We start from the raw sequence: 22,405 nt of genomic DNA, 5'->3' as shown, positions 1-22,405 counted from the left end.
GGATTTGGTGGAGATATCCTGTTTAGGGCTGGGTATCCCAAAGTCTTTCACTCTCTGCACATTGTCTGGCTCTATGTATTCGTGTGGTTCTCTGTATTTGTCTCCATCTGCTGCAGAAGGAAACTTCTCAGATGATGGCTGAGCAAGGTGCTGATCTATGAGTATAGCAGAATGTTGTTAAGAGTTGTTTTATTGCCATGTTCCTTTATCTTTGGTTTCATAATAGGTCTCTGGAGTATCTAGTTTCAGGATCTTGGACAATGAAGCAGCAGTATTGGTATGGGTTCCATCTCATGGAGTAGGTCTCAAATCAAATCAGATCTTGGTTAGTTACTCCCACAAGCTTTGTGCCACTGGTATAAACAGGTATATCTTGCAGTCAGGAAGCCATTGTAGATCAAAAGGTTTATAGACTTGATGTTTATGTTTCTCCTTTGGTAGTATGATGCAGAGTACTGTCCAGGACCATGAATATTAGTCCAGAGGGGGTGAAGACATCAGGTAAGTACAAACTCAACTTCTCTGTGATCACTGAGCTGTGTAGGGGTGTCTTCAACAGTAGGGGCCTTGCTGTCAGTTGTGGAGAGTAACCAAGAGCCTTGACAACAGCTTATGTTGTTTGGGGATTCCCATAGGACCCCTTTGGCCAACAATTAGATATAACCCATCCCAGCAATGAAATGTTCATTTGGTGATAAGAGATATCCAGTTGGAATTCTGTCTTCTCCATTGTAAGCAATTTCATTTATATCACTTTCATATACATATATATTTTAGGACACTTTAGGTTCCCGTGATGACCTTTAGTTTTAGATGTCCATCTTTGTTTTTTTTTTTATTCTTTTGTTTTTTTATAATAATTTTTATTTTTTTATATTAATCACAGGTTATTTACTTTTTATCCCAGCCGTAGCCCCATCCCTTCCAATTGGATTCCCTTCCAATCCCACCATCCCTCCCTCATCTCTTCCCTGCCCCTTTCCAAGTCCACTGATAGGGGAGAACCTCCTCCCCTTCCATCTGACCCTAGCTTATCAGGTCTCTTCAGGACTGGCTGCAATGTCCTCTTCTCTGGCCTAGCAATGCAGCTCCTCCCTTTGGGGAGGGGAGGTCAAAGAGCCAGCCATTGAGTTCATGTCAGAAATAATTCCTGTTCCCCTTACTAGGGAACCCACTTGGATACTGAGCTACCATGGGCTATATCTGAGCAGGAGTTCTAGGTTATTTCCATATACCATCTCTGTATTCTTTTGCTTGCTCTCCTTTCCCTCAATCTTCATATTTGATCTTCCCATTCCAGATTCCCCCTTGTCTCTATATAACCATCTATTCTATTGCTTCTTTTTAGGAAGATCCCTTCCTCCCTGTTAGTGCCTTACTTTACACCTAACCTCTGTGGTTCTATCTATTGGAGCTTGCTTATGAATCTCTTAACTAATATCTACATGTAAGTGAATATATACCATATTTGTCTTTCTGGATCTCGGTTACTTCACTTAGGATGATTACTTGTAATTCTATCCGTCTACCTGCAAATATCATGATTTCATTTTTTAAATAGCTGTGTGACACTCCAGTGTATAAATGTGCCACATTTTCTTCATCCATCCGTCCATCCATTGATGGGCGTCTAGGTTGTTTCTAATTTCTGTTTATAATAAATGAAGTAGCAGTGAACCTGGCTGAGCAAAAGTCTTTGTAATAGGCTGAAGAGTCCTTTATGTATATGCCTAAGAGTGACATAACTAGATAGAGTGACAGAGCTGAGGTAGATTTAGTTCCAACTTACTGCGGAACTGCCTCACTGACTTCCACAGAGGCTGTAAAGTTTCCACTCCCACCATCGATGGATGAGCGTCCCTCATAATCTAAATCCTCACCAGAATGAGCTGTCATTTGTTTTATTGATCTTGGTCATTCTGACTGGTTTAAGATGAAATATTAAAGTAGTTTTCATTTGCATTCCCCTGCTGGCTAAGGATGCTGAACATTTCTTTAAGTGTTTTGTTTTTGTTTTCATTTGAATTTTATCTCTTGAGAAGTCTTTGTTTAGATCTGTACCCCAGTTTTAATTGTTTGTGTTTGTTTTCTTGATGCTCATTTTTTTTTTTTTTTCACTTTGAGACTGGGTTTCTCTGGGTAGCCTTGGCTGTCCTAGATCCCACTCTGTAGACCTCTAGCTCAGAGATTTACCTACCTCTGCCTGGGATTAAAGAAATGCGCCACCACCCAGCTAGATGTCCAGTTTTTTTGAGTTCTTTATATATTTTGGCCATTTGCTCTCTATCAGATATGCAGTTGGTAAAAATTTTTTCTCATTCTGTGTGGCTGCCACTTTGTCCGAATGACAGTGACCTCTCCCAATTCCAGTCATTTTCCCTCAGTATTTCTTCTTACCTGCCCCCAATCCAGCCCAAAATTTCCTTTCCAGGGAGATCCTCGCTTCCCCGCTTAGGCCTTCCTGGTTACTTAGCCTCTTTGGGCCTGCGGATTGTATTCATGATTGTCTTTTACTTTACAGCTAATATCCTTGGATAAGTCAGTACATACCATGTTTGTCTTTCTGGGTCTTGGTTACCAAACTCAGGATGTTTTCTTTTAGTTCAATTCATTTGCCTGCAAATTTCATAATGTCATTGTTTTTAACAGCCGAGCAATACTTCCTTGTGAAAATGTAGCCCATTTTCTTTATTCATTCTTTGATGGAGGGACATCTAGGTTATTCCCAGTTTCTGGCTGTTATGAATAGAGCTACCATGAACATAGTTGAGCAGGTACCCTTGTGAGAGCATGGTATGTCTTTTAGGTCTATGCCCAGGAGTTGTACAGCTGGGTCTTGAGGTAGATCTAGTCCCATTTTTTTTTTTTTTGAGAAATCAAGATATTGATTTCCAAAGCGGTGGTATAAGTTCGCACTCCCACTAGCAGAGGAGAAGAGTTCCCCTTGCTCCATGTTCTCACCAGCATGAGCTGTCACTTGTTTTATGTTTTTGATCTTAGCCATTTTGACAGGTGTAAGATAAAAACTCAAAGTCATTTTGATTTGCATTTTCCTGATGGCTAAGCATGTTGAACATTTCTTTAAGTGTTTCTCAGACATTTGAGGTTCCTCTGTTGAGAATTCTCTATTTAGATTTGTACTCCATTTTTAAATTGTATTATTTAGTTTGTTGATCTAAGGCAAAATGTCCATAACTGGAAGTGGGCGATTGATGTCTGTTGTGTAAATCTGTTATTGTAAAAATTGGAAAAGTATCAGTGGTGTTTTAAATGATGATGCTCCCCATTGGCTTATATATTTGAATACTTGGCCCTGGGTGGTGGAATTGTTTGGGAAGGATTAGGATATGTGACCTTGTTGGAAGAGGTAGGTCACTTCCAACAGGTAGGTTCCAAGAGGTAGGTAGGCTTTGAGGTTTTCAAAAGCACACACCATTTCCAGTCTGTCTCGCTGCCTCATGCTTGGGGATCGGTGTGTAAACTTTCAGCTACTGATCCAGCACCACGTTTGCCTGCCCACTGCCTTGTTCCAAACCAAGATGATCGTGAACCCTAACCCTCTGGAACCGTGAGCCTCAAATTAAATGTCTTCTTTTATAAGTTTTCTTAGTCTTGGTGTCGCATCACTGCAGTAGAAAAGTAACTAAGAAAATAATACTGACCAATATTTACAAAGTATGTCATTTTGTTTAACGCATCATTCTAACTCATAACAAATTTTAATCTTCATATCAAGGCTATGAGATAATGGCTGCCAACTTTATTTTTAGATGGAGAAACTGAAATAGTTAACACCTAGCTTTCAGCCAAAGAACTAGAAGTAGCAATCTCATATGAAAGTTCTGGGAGGGTTATTAGAAGGAGGATGTGCTCTTCATGCTTCTCACACTGTTCTGTGGCTTTAATGAAATACATGGGGCAGCCTGAGCTCCAGCAAGTACCATACGAAAGTACCATACACTATGAGGTGACCCTGGAAAGGGAATGACATATTGGAACTGGAAGAATGTTGGAAATGGACAGCAGCTGTGGACCAACAACTACTTGTCTTCATTCACAAAAACATCACTTAAATTACACCTCATTTAAGCAACTGCTATGCGGGGTTTCGTGATCAAAGTAGCTGACCCAATCTTGACTGACAAAAATGTTGTGTTGATAAGGCACAGCATGGTTATAAAGGGCACCTTTTGAGATTGGCCAAATGAGTCCAGCTTTATTTCTGTGACTGTCCTAGTTTCGTTTTTGTTGCTGTGATTAAAAACCTCTTGACAAAAGGGCTTACTTTAGCTCACAGTTTCAGGGCACAGTCCATCACTGTGGGGAGTTCAAGGCGGCAGGAACTTGAAGCAGCTGGTTACACAGTCAAGAGCAGAGACAGAATGAAAACAAGTCATATTCGCTGTTCAGTTCACTTTTCCACCCTCACACACACCAGGAGCCAGAGCTAGGGAATGGTGCCTCCCACAGTGGGCTGGGCTTTCCCCCATTAGTTAACACAGTCAAGTTAACACAATCCCCTACAGAAATGTCCACAGGCCAAGCTGATTTATATAATCTCTCATTCAGAGTCTCTTCCCAGACTATTCTAAATTGTGTCTAGTTGACAAAACCACTACACTGACTTTCTGTACCTCTCTTTTCTCAGCTTTTCTTCTACTGTACTTTTTTCTACTGGACCAACATAAAAGTATTTAGAGAAAACGAGGAACCTATGGCCTAACCCTAAAAATTTCTAACTGCTTTTTATGTTGGTGATAGCACTTATTCTCATGACCTTATGTAAAATCACTGTGTTTGTGATTCTCAAATTTACATGTTTAGCTAGGCTCTCCTTGTATCTGGAGAGTTAGCTATGTCTATTCTTGGGTATTTCTTAAGTGTTTCAGAGTTGGTGTAGCCTAAACTGGGATTTTAATGCTCAGCATTCACTCCACATCCTCATGATATTGATTCTTCCTTTAGTCTTCTCTGGCTTAGGAAACTACCTCTGATTCTTTCCTCTTTGTTAAATTCGCTTTTCTTATTTTGTTCAGCGGTCTGACCTAGAGAGTTTATCTCTCAAATTGAGTCTGTCAACAATTCATCACCTACAGTGCTGTTATCTTAGTTGAGGCACCATGTCACCATCGTTTCTTATGTAAGTCTGGACTAATGGTTTTTTTTTTTTTTCCAGTGATGGTGAATGTTTTTTCACAATGTAAGTAAGTTTAGACTAATTTTCAACTTTAAACGGTTAACTCTTTTATCTTTTGAATGACAAACATGTTGACTGCAGACTCTGAGATCTTGCATGTGCTGTATTCACCTTTCCCATCTCAACATTCCTTTCTTTCTTATGTAGCATCCACTCTGCCTTCTTGCAGGACATTGAGCTTCAGCACCTTCCCTCAGGTCATTCATTTGGAGAACTTTTCTCTGAGTGTTTCTCATAAGTAGCTCCTTTTCAGCCTTCAAGCTTTAGTAAATCCTCTGGAATTCCATCCTATATAAAAACATTTGGTTATACTGTATAAAAACATTTCCTCACCAATGTTATCTAACTTTCTATTATAGTCCTTTATTTAGCTTAACCTGCATACCTCTTTTACTTTCTAATCACATTCAATTCTGTTTTCTGGTTTGACTATTGCATTGATGATAAACTTTGTGTGTATATAGTGTATATGTATGTATAATATGTATGTGTGGCTGCATTTGTCATTGTGCTTGTGTGTGATGTGACCAGAGGTTAATCTAAGGATGTTTTCCTTAATCACTTCTCTGTTTTTTTGAGGTAGGGTCTCTCTCTTTCTAAACCATGATCTCACAGTTTTAGGTAGGTTGGCTGGTCAGTGAGGCCTTGCCATTTGCTTGTCTCTGTTTTCCCTAGTGTTGGGGCGGCAGGCATATGTTTCTATGCCTGTCTTTTTATGTGGGTGATGTAGACTTTATCTGTAGTCATTATGCTTGCATAAGAAGCACTGATTCATGGAGTCATCAATCTCTTAGACTATGAATCTAAGATACTATGATTATATTCATTGTATAATAACAAATGAATGACCTGTGCTGGGCATTATGTATTGAATGAATATACATTAACATCTGCAGAAATCCTGCAGACATCTATGAAATCCACGGACAGAAAGATGTATACATTGGGCAGTTATTCAGGCAGGATTTCACCAAATATTCATGATGGCCTGGGGCTTTTACTTGTACTAAATCACTATAGAGAGTGTAACAGGCTTTTGGAGACTGTACCTCCAGTCTTTTGACATATCTTTGCTAATTCATTACCAAAGAATTGAATTACACTTTGCTCTGTTTACAACGTAGCTGCAATTTGACGAGATGAAGTCCGTGGCGAGCCATCTGGGTCTCAGGTCCTTCTTTGACTCTGAGCAGTGAGACAAAAGCACTCCTGTCTTTCTCGCCCTGATGGAGAACAGACTTCTTCCCTGGAGTGGAGCCGAGTGGTAATGTGCCTCTAAGGACTGCACTGAGTAAACCTTGAGAGCAAGGTGCAGTCAAAGCTGATTAAAATCACACCATTTCATAACACTGCTTACAGGCTGAGACGGATCCCGGGAAGCTCTGAGGAGCGAGAGCTGGCTGCACGTTGAGCCGCAGCTTGGATCTGTTCTCCTACCCCTTGAGCTGTTTGTTTAGCACCGCACAGAAACAGACTTCCTGGTTTGTCTCTTATAATAAAACTTCAGCTTCCTCTTGGTGTCTTAGCTCGCTGATGAGATAGCTGCAGATGTCACAGATTTCCGTGCGGGGCTGGAAGTTAAGACCACGCCCTTGTCTCTCCCCTGCTCTCTGAAATGAAGATGTAGTAATATGTTAGGGAGACGGAGGGGAGGAAGACAGGGAAGGAGGGAGAGCACCATATCTCTTAGACACTTTTAGTATGCTCGTATCCCATGCAGTTTCCACTCTCTGTCCCAGGATGACGGCTTTCAGGAGGCTGCCTACTGCCCTTTCAGTATTCAGACGTTTCTTTTTGAGGGGTGACAAGAAGATGGCTGTTACTGGAACTTACGGAAGGGTTACTTAACGACTTGAAGACTTCAGGCAAACCACTTAACATCCCTGAGTCCCAATTTCCTTAGGTTGAATAGAAATAGCAGCTGCTGCTTACCTCATAGGGTTGTTTTAAGAACCAAATAAAATAATGGAAACGAAAATATTTTGCATCCTGTGAAGCTCATTACAAATGTAAAGTGCTATTGTCCTTGGCAAGTTTTTTTTTTTTTCTTTCCTCCCTTTTTGTACAGAAAATGTCAACATTTTTCCAACCACTGTGAGTTAGTCATTCCTCCCGGGCCATCCTCGCTCGCAGACAGAACAGGTGTCAGTCTTCATGATGAGATTTGGAGGGAAGTGGAGAAGAAACCTGCCGGTCGTTTAAGTACTTCTCAGTCTGCTAACCTTTAATCAGAGGAAGGCTGAAAAGCCCTTTATTAATCATAGCTCTTGCAGCAAGCCTCCTGGGAACCGAAGACTGCTGATAGGAGGCGACAGAAGGAGGAAGTTCAGTTGCTTCACCTGCTCTTCCTCCTTGAAGCAGGTCACAGGGTGCTCCTTTGAGAGGCTTTGGCTTTCAAAAGCTGAAGAAATCCTTAGTCCTGAGGACACAGAGATGTAGGAGAATCTGAAGCGGCCCTGCTATGTTCTCCTCTATTTATTTTTTTAACTTTAATTTTTATTTATTCATTTTACATCCTGTTTGTAGCCCCCCGCCCCTCCTCTCCTCCTGGTTACACCCTCCCTCCCTGTTTCCCCCATCCCTTTTCCCCTACTCCTAAGAGAAGAGGAGTCTCCCTACCCACCCCAGCACATCAAGTCACATCAGGACTGAGCACATCCTCTTCCCCTGTGGCCTGGCAAGGTAGGTCCACCAAGGGAAAAGCAGGCCACAGAGTCCATGTTAGAGTCAGCCCCATTCCCCTTACTAGGAGATCTATATGAGGACTGAGCTGCCCATTGGCTACATCTGTGTAGGGAGCCTAGGTCCAGTCTAAGCATGGTCCTTGGTTGATGCTTCAGTTTCCACAGGCTCCCCTAGGCCCTGGTGAGTTGGCTTTTTTGGTCCTATTGTGGAGCTACTGTCCCCTCTGTGTCCTTCAATCTCCCCACCCCCCACTCTTCCACAAGACTCCCTGCGCTCCACCTAGTATTTGGTTGTGGGTCTCTGCATCTGTATTCATCAGGTGCTGTGTGGAGCTACTCAGAGGACAGCTATGATAGGCTACCATTGGCCAGCATAGCAGAGTATCCTTAATTGTGTCAGGGGTTGGCTCTCTCCCATGGGGTGAGTCTCAGGTTAGACCAGTCATTGGTTGGACATTTCCTCAGTCTCTGTTTTGTCCCTGCCCATCTTGAAGGTAGGATAAATTTTGGGTCAAAATGTTTTTGTGGGTGGGTTGGTGTCCCCTTCCTCCACTAGGAGTCGTGTCTAGTGGGAAAGTGGCCTCTTCAGTCTCCATGGCCCCTGTTACTAGGAGTCTCAGCTAGAGTCACCCTCATGTCCTCCAAGAAGCCTATGCTGTCCCAGGTCTCTCCTCCGTTTATTAACATTAGACCTCATCTCTTGGTCAAACAACCGTATTTTCCCTCAGATGGACATCTACACTTTATTAGATCTAAATACAAAAATTGCCAAGTGTACCTGTTTCTTTGGGTCTCCATTCCTGAAGTCTGTGTCGTTTAAAAACATTAAATACTCTTGCATACTTTATCTTTTGTTTACCAGCACCAGCCAGTGATGAGCAAATATGGGAGCTTTATTCCCTCTCAGGATGGTATTTGTAAACATCTACGAAAGGAGGCTACATATGTACTAGTAGACTGAACCCATTATGGTATAGTGATGCCTTTGACATCACACCCACATGATTTAAAAAAAATTAACATAATTGCATCGCATACTATTTATTATAATATTTTTAAAAACCTTTTTGTTGGTTCTTTGTGAATTTCACATCATGCACCTCACTCCCATTCATCTCCCCCTCTGCTCATACCGCCCCCTTCACCTTGCAATCTTCCCCACATCATACGAAAAGAAAATCTTGCCTTGGAAGTTGTAGCGTAACAAGGTGTGTCCCTTTGGTTCACACTCCTTTGCTTGCAAATGTTCATTACAATGACTTGTTGGTCTGGTATGAGTCCTCTGGCTTCTGCTACTCTATCAAGACTGGATCCTCACTGGGACTCCTCTTGGAAAGCCTGTTGTTGTCCTGTGTCATGGAGATCCTGTAGTTTTGGATCCGCAGGACTGACCCCTTCATGAACTTCAGCAGTTCATTGATGGCGTTGATGTCGGGGTAGGCCAACTCAAATCCCTAGTTCTGCGCCCGAGAGGTGTCTGAGATGGTCATTCTGCCAGCCCTCCTGCTCTCATGGCTTCAGGGCCAGGTCTCCCACCTACCACTGAAGGCAAAGGGTGAGGGGAGGGGAGGGCATCACTCCTAATACTGAAGCTAGCTAGGGGTGAGGTCAGCTCTCCTGCTCTCACACCCCAAGGGCCAGCTCTTCCACGATGCTGAGGTGAGGGGTGGGGCCAGTTCTGTACAGCCCTCAGACATCAGCATGTCCCTGGACAGCAGCCCAGACCAATTATGTCCACCTGACATTTGGTGGTAACGGAGCCCTGCTGTTGCAAGGGCCACAGACCCAGACGTGGCCCCCAGTGGCATCACCAGCTACTCACATCTGACTATTCCTCACTACCCTCGAGTCTCCAGCTCTGTCTCTCTTCACTGTGCCCATATTCTTCTGTTTTTCTTTATCTTCCATTTCTCCACCACTTCCTTGCTTTTCTTAGTGGTGCCCAGGGTCTCTGAGTGTCTAGGCTTGTCTCAAGAGTGGTCTCAGGAGCGCTGTGCTATGTAGTGCTGGGCTCACCTTGAGCATGGTCTGCTCCCCCTAGACCTGCACAGTGCAAGACTGATGGCCATCGTAGGCTAGTTCTCTGTTGGGACCCCAAAGTGGTTTGGTGGTTGTCTCTGGCTTGTTCCTTGCCTGCCCAACTGTTCCCAGGTGAGAGGCATCTGTCTTGGGCTCACTCCCACTCAGGGCCCTCAGTCCATGCTGGGAGCCTTTCTGGGCCAGGATGGTGCCTGACTGTTGGTTGTGTCAGGCTTGCTTTTTTCCAGGGAATGTTAGGTCTCCCCCTCTCTGCGGAATAGGGGAGAGGGATGGCGGGAAGAGGGAGGGACTGGGAAGAGATGAGGGGAGGCTACAATTGGGATGTAAAGTGTATAAGTTATATAAAAACCATTAGGAGTCTACATTTCATGTACTGAAGAATTGCTAATGCTTTTGCAATGAGAAAATAAAGTATAATGTAAACAAAATAATGAGTTAATAGATTATTATACAACAAACTAATAAACAAACCAAAAAAAAAAAAAGAAAAAAAGAAAAAGAAAATTGCTGCATCACTAGATTTCAAAGATTTGGGCCCATCTTCTAGCTCCTAACCAGAATAGTGAGATGAGAAATCTTTTTTTTTCAGCTGAGCAGACTTGCGAGCTCTGAGCCTTTTGACAGTCTAGCCCAGGGTCGTAGCCAGCACAAATTTTTCCTGGGTGGCTCAGGAAAATCACTGAACTGTGAGGCCAACTGCTTCCACTCTTGGGCCATCCTTGCTATCACCTGCAATGTTGCCACATCTGCTGTCCTTGCACAAACTTTCTCTTTACACTGAAGCCCATGTTGTTGCTGGAAGATCTTCACTCACACCTCCACTGTGCCTCTTAGCAGACTTTACTTCGGTTGTGACATTGACTCGACCGAAGATAACTGTCATTTTAGGTTTAAGAATACCAGCTTCTACTTGCCCACAGGGACAGCACCAATACCACCAATTTCATAGATAGCTCAGAGGAGCAGCCACAAAAGCTTATGGGATGGGTGATGAGACAAAGCTTGTAGCAGTGTGATTCCATGAACAGCACCGTATTTACAGGTGGCTTTCCAGTCCTTAAACCAAAGCATGTTGGCATTGGCCCTGGCCTTTTGTCACCATTCTACCCCAAAGTTGGCACAAGTGCTATGGTGTCAGAGTTGTAGGCAACCTCATTAAATCTAGGTGCTGACTTCCTTAGTGTCCTTCTGTACCTTCTGGCTGTAGTGTGGCTTGGTGGAATCCATTTTGTTGAAATCAAGAGTGTGTCCATTCTTGGAGATACCAGCTTCACATTTGCCATCCCAGCACCACTAATCAGGACACTATAGCCAGCCTGTGATGTGCCCACTACCATCACCATCATCATCATGAATTCTCTGTCTTGTGGCATCAGTGACATAATATTGGTTGGTCTGAGGTTCCCACAGCGAGATGTCAATAGTGGTGCCATGGTTTCTCTCAACTATGTCTAAAACCCAGGCACACTGGAAGGCGTATGTATGCAGTCTCTTTCTCGACTTTTTGAATTTTTTGTTGTTGTTGTTGCCGATCATGCCACATCTGTAGATCGGATGACCAGTGGTGAATCTGCATGTTCCGTGATAATGGTGACCTGAGTTTTTTCCTTTCCCATTTCATTTTCAGGTTGCTGGTGGTTCCACCTCACCTGCATTCTGATAGAAACCTGTTTCAAAAAAGAAAGTCTAGTTTTTATAAGAAAAAAAAATCCTACTGGTAGAAGTGCAAATCACTGAAGTCTGTAGACTTTTGAGACTTTATTAATGAGAAAGCTTCATATTGGCATTATTTTTAGAGCAGAATAGATGAAATGTAATACTATACATGGAATACCAGAAAAAGTATGCATTTTCTAGTATGTATGTATGTAAAATGTATGTATGTAAAACTATGAATTACAACTTTGAGATATGACTAAGGAAATAACATTAGCCTAAAACAGATCGTTTACTGCCATTTAGAAAAACAGCTGAATGCTTGCTAATCTTCATCATCTTTTTTGCCTGCTTTACATGGTAGCTGGCTACAAGGCAGGTAGAAAATATTTGTAATTTGTTTTTGACACAACATTAAACACAGGGTTATTGTTCTCAGCATAGAGGTTTGCTGAAGTCTAATGAAAGCGCTGTTTGCTCTTTCTTTTCTTTTCATTAGGTTTTCTAGATCTCTTTTTGTTTCACTAGTGACCCTCCTTATTTAGGCTTCTCTCTTCTCTCCTGCTTCCTCCTCATTTGGGTTTCCTCTTGCCTCCTTATTTGGGCCTATCATCTCCTAGCCTCCTAATCTTACTGTCAAGCTTTCTCATTTGCTCCTTAACTGAAACACCTTTTATTGCTTCAGGGAGTCAGACAAATCCAAGCAACAGATCTGTGTAAAAGATGGAAGGAGGGACTATGCAGAGGCCATGGTCCTCTGTCAGACAGGGCTCTCTAGCAGCTGTTTGCGGACTGAAGATGTAGACGTGAGAATTCAGTGCACCGAAGTTTTGCCTTCCTTCTCTCTGCTTTTTACAAGTCTGATATAGGAAAACTTTGCCATTATGTCGAAGGAACATTAGCAAAGGCAAAGGCTAGTGGCCAGTGAATATATATAATCACATTAAGAAAGCTCTTTTACAGTCTTCCTGAACTATGGTGTTCAGCCTTCGACTTTCAGTGGACTAATTTAAAGGAAAGCACTTACTGAGGGATGGCTGAGAAATAGGGACATGTCAGGGTAACAGTGCTAACTGTGTTAATTAGGAAGTCAATAGTGATGTCATCTAGACCATGATGCTATCTCAGTGTTTCAGGTCAGGCTAAAACTCTCATGGCAGTTCCAGAATTTTGCTTTAAGCTGGACCAAAGGCCAAGTTCCCTACAACTCTTGTTTTTTCTTTGATTGGACTTCCCTTGACATTTGGGAAGACTGGCCTTTGCTGGTATTTCTTCTGTTTGAGTTATGAGGTGCATGATCAGCTGTAACCATGGCCCATCACCATCTCATTTCCCTACCGGCCGTGTGGGCTCCCTGCTCCTGCACTGAAGTTCTCCCATCCTGGCTTCACTGCACAACCTGCTTAGATAGCTTGGGTATTTTTTGGCCCTCTCTTTTCAGTTCTGTTGTCTGGGAAGCTTATCTCATTCCTTTCACTCAGTCTCAGAGTTGCTCTGGGTTTAGTGCAGCATTTGTAACCCACATGATTCTCTCACAGAATGCTCCCGAGGTACCTTTCCATAGAAAAATTATCTGCATCCTCTGACTGAAAGCACATTTTTTTTTCCTTAGTTCTCTCTTCAGCCTTTGGAAATACTCAGGATGAAGATTCTTTCCTAGGACCACCCCAAAGAGTGTCTTTTGATGAAGATCTAGGCACTTCTGTGTCCCCCAGATTGCATAGTCATGTCTGTGAATGTCATTGCTGTCATCTAGAATTTTAATAGATAAGCCACGGGGAAATCTATTAGACACCTGGGTACTTCAGACTCCTTTGAAAATTGATCGTTCATTTGTGGGATCTCTGGACATGGTCTATTAACTTACCGACTTCCTTCCGCTTTCCCTTGTCCTGCCATGAGCGCACTGCAAATTGGAATGTGCTGTAAGGAAACTTAAAAAACGAACTGTACTTCCTCCCGATTGGTTTTATTTGTTTGTACAGTCATGGCATGTATGTATGCATTTCTATTTGATTATTTATGTTTGTATAATACATATATATGCACGATATATTATGCATATAGCATGCAATATATGTTTAGGTTTTATGTATTTACTTATATTTATAATGAGTCATGTATTTATGTTATTATAATGAGTAAGTACACAAAAACTTCATGTCGTTAGTTTAAAATTACAGTACAGAGTAAAATAACTATTTCTTAATGAAAATTAGAGCCAGAGACCCCAAAGCAGATAATACATGCTGATGAGTCTTAAAAGTTACTTTGGACTTTGTTTTCTAAGGGATGGCTGGTGTGTTTTGCAAGGCGTCATATGGCTAATTTTCTGATACTGAAATTTAATTATGGTTTAAAAAGTTGTGACTAATTCTCAATGTATCTTCCAAAATAGAAATCACAGAAGTGAAATCTGAACCAATTAGTCTTTTGGCACATCAGAAGCTGTGGGAAATGTTTTGCTTGCCTCCTCTAATTGGCAAAAGCAAACACTGACTTTTTTTGATTTGTTTAAATATTTTCACTATTAAACAGCATCTTTCATCCATTGATATAATTAGATACATTTTGCTGTCTTTGGATGGAAGACACTATAAAATAAGGTAATAAACTAAAATACGAACGCAGTGCAATCAAAATGACTTAAGTGGTACTTGCATTTAAGTTATAAGGAATTTAAAGGCATGGAAATTTCCTGTCTAACCATACAGATTTTCTATATTGATGTCTGTTACATAAGAATTAGCATAGCTTTGGTGATAGATGTTTCAGGTTTTCTTTTGTTCAAATACAAAGGATTTTCTATGACACAGTTATCAGAGAGAGCCTTCAGGAGGATCCCTGTACTGTCTCAACAAGCATCTTTGTAGAAACGGAGCTTGACTATCTTGATATAGCAATAGTGAGTGTATTTAAAACATCTCAATTATAAACCCTGACATTAATAGGTTTACTTTCAATGATGAATCTGCACCCTATTTTGAGTATAGCTTAAAAAAGAAAAATAATACCTTGAAGTGTTTTTTTTTTTAAGACCCCTTCAAGAAAAGGTTCAGCAAGTGAAATAATGCAGGCTCCAAGGCATGCAAGTCTAGCATTAATGATCCCTTCACTTTTAAAATTTGTTGGACATAAAAGCGATGCTAATCTGATTAGTTACCGTGATTGGCTAAATCTACTGTAAAAATGGGCTGTGTTCTGGTTTTTAACATGATACCATGGAGTCATTTGAGAAATGACTCCGTGGAACGTGAAAGTCTCTTTGATGGACTCTTCGATGATTAAGAAGTATATTTATATGCAATTTCACTTCTGTACACACACATATACGTATGGTTTTATTGTTTCTTTTCATAAATAGCTAAAAGCTTAGTTCCTAGAAAACTGTGAGGAGAGAGAAACTATGTGACACAGACAAACACCTAAGTGAGACCTAACCGTGGCTGCCGAAGTTAAGACCTAAGCTTTTCTAGTGCCTCTAACTTTCCTGCTGTCTTCCTGACTCAGCTGAACATAAGAAGAGGTGCACATCTGGGGATTATGTGTGGGCGTCTTCTGTGTGGTGCGTCATATAATTGGAAAAATAAAGGAAATTCGGAAGGCTTTGTGATGCTGAAAGACATCTCTCAACTCTAATTTGTGGCCTTGGAAATACGCCCCCCCCCCCCCCCGCCTTCTGTCTCACCTGTAACGTAATTTTGAATGTCTTTAGTGGTCTCAGATCCTTTCTGTAAAGCTTAGAAGCCTTTTCCTTGGTGCCTACACACACTGCAGTTAGTCTTTTTGCCAAATGCCAAAAACCTCTGTCAGCTTAAACCAAGTCCAAAGAAATGTCAGTACTGCTTATGAATATATTTATTAGGGAAGAAAGCAGTTCTTTTCGAGCCATTAAAATGTATGAAAACACACTAAAAAAGAAGATTTTTAACCAAATAAAAATTTCTTGGTTTGTACTTTATTTGGAATTTAAACAACTTTCCATTTTTATCCTAGTAGATACATTTCAAATCAAGTGAACCTATTATGAATATTCTTAGTAAATCTAATGAACACTTTATTTATAAATAAAATGACTGTGTCTTTATCATGCTCTTTGCACAAAGACCTCGTTAACAGTGTTACAGAATGTGAGTGCGGACATCACATAAAACACATAACTATCGATGGGAACAGTTGACTCAGCAGAGGTGGGGTTTTATTTCAGTTTGGCTACTTACATTTTGACTTAGTTCTCTGGCAAACTTTGAAAGAATTGAGTTCATCTGTTGGTCTTTTAGGGGTTTTAGTTGGCCTCTCTCTTCAGTGACGAAGCCTGAGGAAAGTTTGTAAATAGGTGTCTAGCGCAGAATCCATGCATACTTAGAATTTAGATTCATGACTTCACTGTGGAATCAACAATTCCTCCATCCCTTAGGGCATTGTAATAGGACGGTGCTCAAAAACATAAAAGGAGAAAGCTGGTTGTGAGGACACTGGGCAGAACAGAACCAGGGCTTTTAAGGTTTGGGTGGGGCAGTGAGTTGAATTCTGTTGAGGGTTATAGGAAGCAGGAGGAAAATGACATCACAGCAGTGAAGGGCATCTTATTCTAAACCTTATTATCGATTGAGTAGTCATGATAATTAATGTCTAAGTTCCCAGCCTGAAGGCTTTAGAAAGACTCCACCCAACAGGCGATCGAAGCAGATGTTGAGACTCACAGCCAAACTTTGGGCAGAGTGCAGGGAGTCTTATGGAAGAAGGGGAGCAGGTGAATAGAAGGACACAGAGGAAACAGGAGCCTCACAAAGAGACCAACAAAGCTAAAAAATCTGAGCCCAGGGGTTCCTTCAGAGACTGACAGACCAACCAAGGACCATCCATGGAGAGGACCTAGACACCCTGCTCAGATGTGGCCGACTGGCAGCCTCTGTCTCCATATGGGTGTCCCAGTAAGGGGATCAGGGGCTGCCTTTGTCAAGAACTCGGGTGCCTGCCCTTTGATCATTTTCCCCTGGCGATGAGGCTTTACCAGCCCACAGAGGAAGAAGATCCAGGCAGTCCTAATGAGACTTGATAAGCTAGGGGCAGATGGCAGGGAAGGAGAACTCCCCCTTTCAGTGGACTAAGGGAAAGGAATGGGGGGAAGTGAGAGGGAGGGTGGGACTGGGGGAGTTGAGGGAGGGGACTTCAATCGGGATATACAATGAATAAATTGTTTAAAAAAAACCCAAACAAACATTAAGATAAAAATTACCAACACCTCCCCCCCCCCCAATTTCTGTGTTAGTCCTTTAGCAGTTTTCAGAATCATCTTTCCAAGAACCTTACTGCTTCAGTTACGGTAAAAGTCATGATGAAGATAAATCGTGCACGTGGCATTTCTTTAGCATTTGTTGTCACTTGTGTTTCTTTTTAATAAAAAAATTGGCTTTGTTGTCCAGTGTGAACTACGATCTTAGCCCCTCCGATTCCCAAGTGTGTTACCTTCTAAGATACTTAATTTTTCACTCACTCTGTGGTTTTTTATTTTTTTATTTTTACTTTTATTTTTTAATTTAGGATAAGGAAAACCATAGAAATCCCATGTAAGCTAAACAGGCCATAACTATGAGTATGACACTTGACACAGCAAGCCCCAGCCTGGTGTGGTGGCCTGAGCCTTGGTCTCAGCGGCTCAGGAGGCTGAGACAGGAAGATCATTTGCGCTCAGGAGTTTGTGTCCAGTCTGGGCAAAATAGGGAGATGCCACCTTAAAACAATCAAAACGGAAACAGAAATGAGAATGAAATAACCGTCAGTTGCAACTATTTTTATTACTTCTTTGAGGATTTCATACAATATATCCTCATATTCATTCTCCCCACTCTTCCTCTAATCCCTTCCAGAGCTACCTCTACTTCCTCATCTCCCCACAACCTTACGCTTTCCTCTTCTTCTTCTCCTCTTTCTCCTTCATCTTCTATAATACTTCAGGTTCAAGTTGTGCTGCTTTTATCCCCCTGAGGGGGGGGGGGCATCTATTTGAGTGTGCTGATCAACCCACCAGGGGCCACACTCTTAAAGAAAACTGACTGTACCCCAGAAGCCTCGAGCTGCCCATAGCTCCCCAGTTAGGGCTAGGTACTTATGAACTTTCCCCTTCTGTGTTAGGATGCTGACTGCCTCGACCTCCAGCAGACAAACACAGCTGCTGTGAATTCATGAGTACAACGGTCCTGCTGTATCTCTAAGACACTGCAATCTCCTGGCCTCTTTTTCCATGGTGATCTGTGAGCTGTGGGGAGGAAGGGACATTGAGGAAGATGTCTCATTTGTAGCCAAGCCCTCCACTTAACATTGATCCTTTGAATTTAGATAAGAAGTTGGAAGTCTCTGCCTCGGCCACCATCTATTTCACAATGAGACAGATCTCTCAGAGCCGAGATAACATATAGGTAGGGAAATGTGAGTTTAGAGGGCAGTTTCGTCCTAGGTCTACTTAGCCAAAAGCAGCACTAGATTCGTCCCTGAGTCCTGTGACCTTTGTAAGCCTCTCTTTTGTATAAAACATCCTCTGATTCCTTTCCTTCTCCTTTTAAAGTGACCATGCATGCGTGGCCCTTGTAAATCCCATCCTATAGAACACCTTTCGGTAGATTCTGCATCGCTATGAATTGTGCTGGTTTTTGCCAAACTAGTCATTCTCTCCTTTCCCAAAGATAAAGCCTGTGTCCAGATCCCACACGTACTTCGACCAGAATAAGCCCCCACAAACTTCTTAAACTGATGTAAGGTTGAGGAAAATTTGGCAACAGTTACAAGTTTCAAAACCTGCATAAATTACAGCTAACTCAGGGTTATCAAATGTGAAATGAACCTGGAATGTGTCAGGAAGCTCTTGAGTGTGTGCTGCGTCCTGTGACTTCACTGCGGTCTTGGCTCCGAACACACAGCCTGTGCCTGCTTTACTGAGGACGCTGTCACTTCATGAAACACCCATGCATGCACACTGCTACCTGCCGTGAGCTGCTGTAGCTACTCCAGACATGATTCTCTGCCCTTAGGGATAATGGTTTAGCTATGGAAGCAAGGGCTTTAAAATAGAGCCCTACCATGCTTCCTCAGCCTGGGTCAAACTAGCATCACCTTGAGCTGCATTGTGATTAGAATGCTTGATTTTTTAAAATCGCTATTGGAGTAACTGTCTTGAGTTCCTTAGAAATCACTAAATGAATTTTCCCCTGCGATTAGGAAAATACCCTGAGCCCTAAACATACTTCTGTCAGTTTGTAATATGTATTTCTGTAAAGGAATGTTCTCAGTATTGATGAGTATAAAATATTGATTTTTGATGCTGGAAAACATTGAGTATGCTTTCTGTCTTTCAGTATCACATATTTAGCCAATATATATATATATGTGTGTGTGTGTGTGTGTGTGTATTTTTGTGAAAATAAGTAATCATGTCCATCTCATTATAGTGTAAACGTGCTTTTGTCTTTAAGAAATCGCAAACATATATGGGCCTATACTAAGCAATTATTTGAACAATAAAAATCTTTCTAGACACAGCAGGGCTGGCATACATATGAGTTCACAAAGAATGAGGTGGCGTGAGCAGGGACTACATGGGTGTGTGTGAGAGGAAGTCATGGAGCTGGAAGAAGTGCACATAAACCCCATCCTTAACCGGGAAGCTGTCTCCAATTGATAACCACCTGCAAATGAAAAATGAGCTGTTTCCAAGGGCGTCTCACTGGGGAAACACGCTTAGGGGTTAGGCCTGGGGTGCAGCAGCCAACACAAAACATACTCACAGCATCTCTGGAGGTTCTTTGTATCAGCGTGTTAAGGCAGGGGCTCTCCTCTTCCTCTACCTCACAGGCCCTAGGCATATACAGTATGGCTTCTGGTTTTGGGTTTTTACAGGATTCCCACATCTGGGAAGGTGTGTGTCTGCATCATATGTGTTTCTTGTGCTTTGTCTTTGGCTCTTTTTCTTGTTTGGTTGTTTTGTCATATTCTGATTAGTTTTCTGATGTCTTCTATTTTATCTTATTATTGTCCCTTAGATACCTGTTTGTCTTCTAACAAGAGACAGAGAAGGTGTGGATCTGGGTGGTAGGGGAGGGGAAACTGTAATCAGAATATGAAAAAATATTTTTAATAACAAAGGAAATAAGTCTTTATATTGTCAGTAAGTGTTTGGTTTGTAGTCCTATATTTCGTATGTATATACCTAGAACTGCATAAAAATTTCCTGTGGGAAAAGAGGTTACAAACAGAGAAAGTTTAAAGAGCCCTCATGACACAATTATTACTTTCTTTGATTCTGAGGAATCTGAGGAAGATATTAGAATTATTTTCTCCATCGTATAGGTGTGGGTCAACCTCTGAGAAATTACCCAACTCGCCTAAGGCTGGTGAATCCTGGGGCTGATGTGGGAACACACATACTTCCTGCTGTCTTGCCTCCCAGCCTCTCTTGAAGAATGACAGAGCTTCCTTTCACCTGCTCTGGTGCTGGAAGTAGTTTGTCGTATGCATCCGAGCAGCTGTAAATGTACTTCTTTATTCCTATCCCATAAACCTAATTCCATCCAGGGTCATTCTGCACAGCTTGACTTACACATAAAAATGAACTTTTAAGAGGTTTACTTTAGCTCAATAGCCATCTACTCACTGATCTAGAAAGCAGGTATCCTGAGTATAATTTCCTCTTCGTAAATGAGCACATTGCCTCACTCCTTCGTGAGCTCGGTCTTGGGCAGTGTGCATCATGCTCCAGGCTGGATGAGGGCACGCTGACCTACAGTTCTCAAGACCTTCTGTTCTTCAAGTTTCTACAGACAACCAGGGGCTGGGTACTGATAGGACTTGATGGGACCTGGACATACCTTTTCTGTTTTGGAGAAAACTAAAGGGGGAAAAACATGGCAAGTATGTGGCAGAGATGGATGCAAACAGCTTTTGGAATGGAAGAAAAGATTTGTGGGAGGATGAAAGGAGTTGAATTTTGTGGCATAGAGAATGACGGAGGCAGAAAGACTTCACACACAACTGATATTAAAAGGGAATTCTAGAGAGGACAGAATGAGCTGAAAGGAAGGTTAATTGTAGGTCGTGAGTACGAAGCAAGACTGACTGCACACGTCAAATGCACCTTCTGGGCTGTTACTGTTACTATGCAGTCTCTATTGAGTATTGTTTTGCCCTAGATAGTTAATGTATTTAACGCTCAAAGCAACCTTATGGGAAGGTTACCCCAGTTTTGCCCACGGGGTTTTGAGAAGCCAATAACTTTCTCCAGGTCACAGAACCAACAAGGAGACAGTGGACCTGGCCTGGAAACCTTGACTGACATGTATGTATTCACATCTATTTTCACCCAAGTGCAAGACCCCTGACAAAAAGACCCAGCTGTGCTTTCCACTGTCACATCCCCAGTCCCTGGCTGAGAGCACCACACTGGAGTTTGTTCGTGGGTGCTTCTGTTAATTTATTGAAAGAACGAACGAGTGAGCAAAATCCAGTCTAACCCCAGGACTGTGCCAGAGTCTTTTTATAATATGGATTTGTATCAAAAAGCGAAACCCCAAACCCGTCTCAATAATTTGTTACTTCTTCCTTCAAACACGTAAGTATAATCATCCCGCAAACTTTTATAGACCCAGGGCACATGAAACAGCTTATTAATTTATTTATTTCCAGGATAATAAACTCGTCTGGAAATGGTGGAAAGAAAAAAAAAATAGCATTCATTAATTAGATCCAGTCATGGCTTCTCCAAATGGCAGTTGGTAGCAATTGTCTTGCTGATTCTTGTGGAATCAGGTGAATGAACACGTGACTCAGTCATAGCAATGACAGCGGCACACAAAGACCCTGTCCACACTGACTGATCAGTCCACCAGACTGGAAATTTCTGTCACATCAACATTAAACTATAAGTTAACATTATTCCCCCAAATTACTTGAAGTATCAAAAGGAAAAGCAAAATGAAATAAAATAAGATAAAAGACATTACTCTAAGAGACCTGAGATTTGTAAGATAGTAAAAAACAGTGCAAGAAATGCAAAAGTCAGGCATGATATCTTACACCTGTGTTCCCAGTTCCCCGGAAGTTGAGGCAGGAGGTTTGGGCTACAGAGTGAGTCCATGCCTCAAAAGATCAAAAATAACTAAATAAAATTATAGAAATGTGAAGTATCTTGTAGAAGTTATGATAACATTTACCTCAGTGGTTTCCAACTTTGGTAATACATTAGGAACAATGAAAAGGTTTTAAAAATATTTATTTTTTGAAGCTATAATTATATAATTTCTCCCCCTCCCCTCCCTTCCCCTCCCCTCCCCTTCCCTCCCCTCCCCTATGTTCTTCCCTTGGGGAATACTACTTTTTTTTTGTGAGTAATTTTATTTAAGCAAAACAAAACAAAACAAACCAAAGAAAACAAAACCCAAAGGACCAAAACACCAAACAGAAGTCACCCTTGGAAGGGAGGTCCCTGAGGCCAGGCTACCCTCCAGTGGCAGCTAAGCGTCCTGCTGCTGCCCTAAAGGGTTGGAGATGGTCTTCACGCTGTCCTGCGGGCAGATGAGCACCACCGAGGGGCCCCGGCACACCACCAGCCCCAGCTGCCTCACTTCGTCCTGGTCATCAGGGTCTCCATATACTCAGTGGTCCCATCCAGCTCCCCCCACCCCCGTGAGCAGTGGGTCAAACCCTTTCAGGATGCTGCTGGCTCGGGGCCACCCTGGAACTTCACTCAGATGGTCTTAGGTCCAAGATGCTACCTTCTCCCTTCTTCCTTTCTTCCTTCCTTCCTTCCTTCCTTCCTTCCTTCCTTCCTTCCTTCCTT

At 42.1% G+C, this 22,405-nt stretch overlaps 1 protein-coding gene across 4 annotated transcripts in view; it reads left to right on the top strand.

Annotated features, from left to right (window-relative positions):
- Positions 1-22,405, top strand: part of Xkr9 (XK related 9) — a 99,725-nt gene that overhangs the window by 58,916 nt on the left and 18,404 nt on the right. Inside the window, exons 5-7 of one of the 4 annotated variants that reach the window (XR_008719665.1) lie at positions 442-501; positions 5,177-5,200; positions 6,322-7,226. The exons of 1 other annotated variant lie outside the window; for it this stretch is intronic. Coding sequence is in view for 1 of the 3 variants with exons in the window: in XM_055603234.1 (XP_055459209.1) it covers positions 442-446 (5 nt within the window). In the remaining 2 variants the exon portion in view is untranslated. Of the gene's footprint in view, positions 1-441; positions 642-5,176; positions 7,227-22,405 lie in introns of those variants that run through there. 2 more of the 4 variants (XR_008719664.1, XM_055603234.1) reach the window with 2 other exon arrangements.

Source organism: Psammomys obesus, unplaced genomic scaffold, assembly GCF_907164565.1.
Source record: "Psammomys obesus unplaced genomic scaffold, mPsaObe1.curated_primary_1811, whole genome shotgun sequence".
In the NCBI taxonomy this organism is placed as follows: Eukaryota; Metazoa; Chordata; class Mammalia; order Rodentia; family Muridae; genus Psammomys; species Psammomys obesus.
Note: the sequence above shows the minus strand (reverse complement) of the source record. Positions and strands in the feature narration are given on the sequence as shown.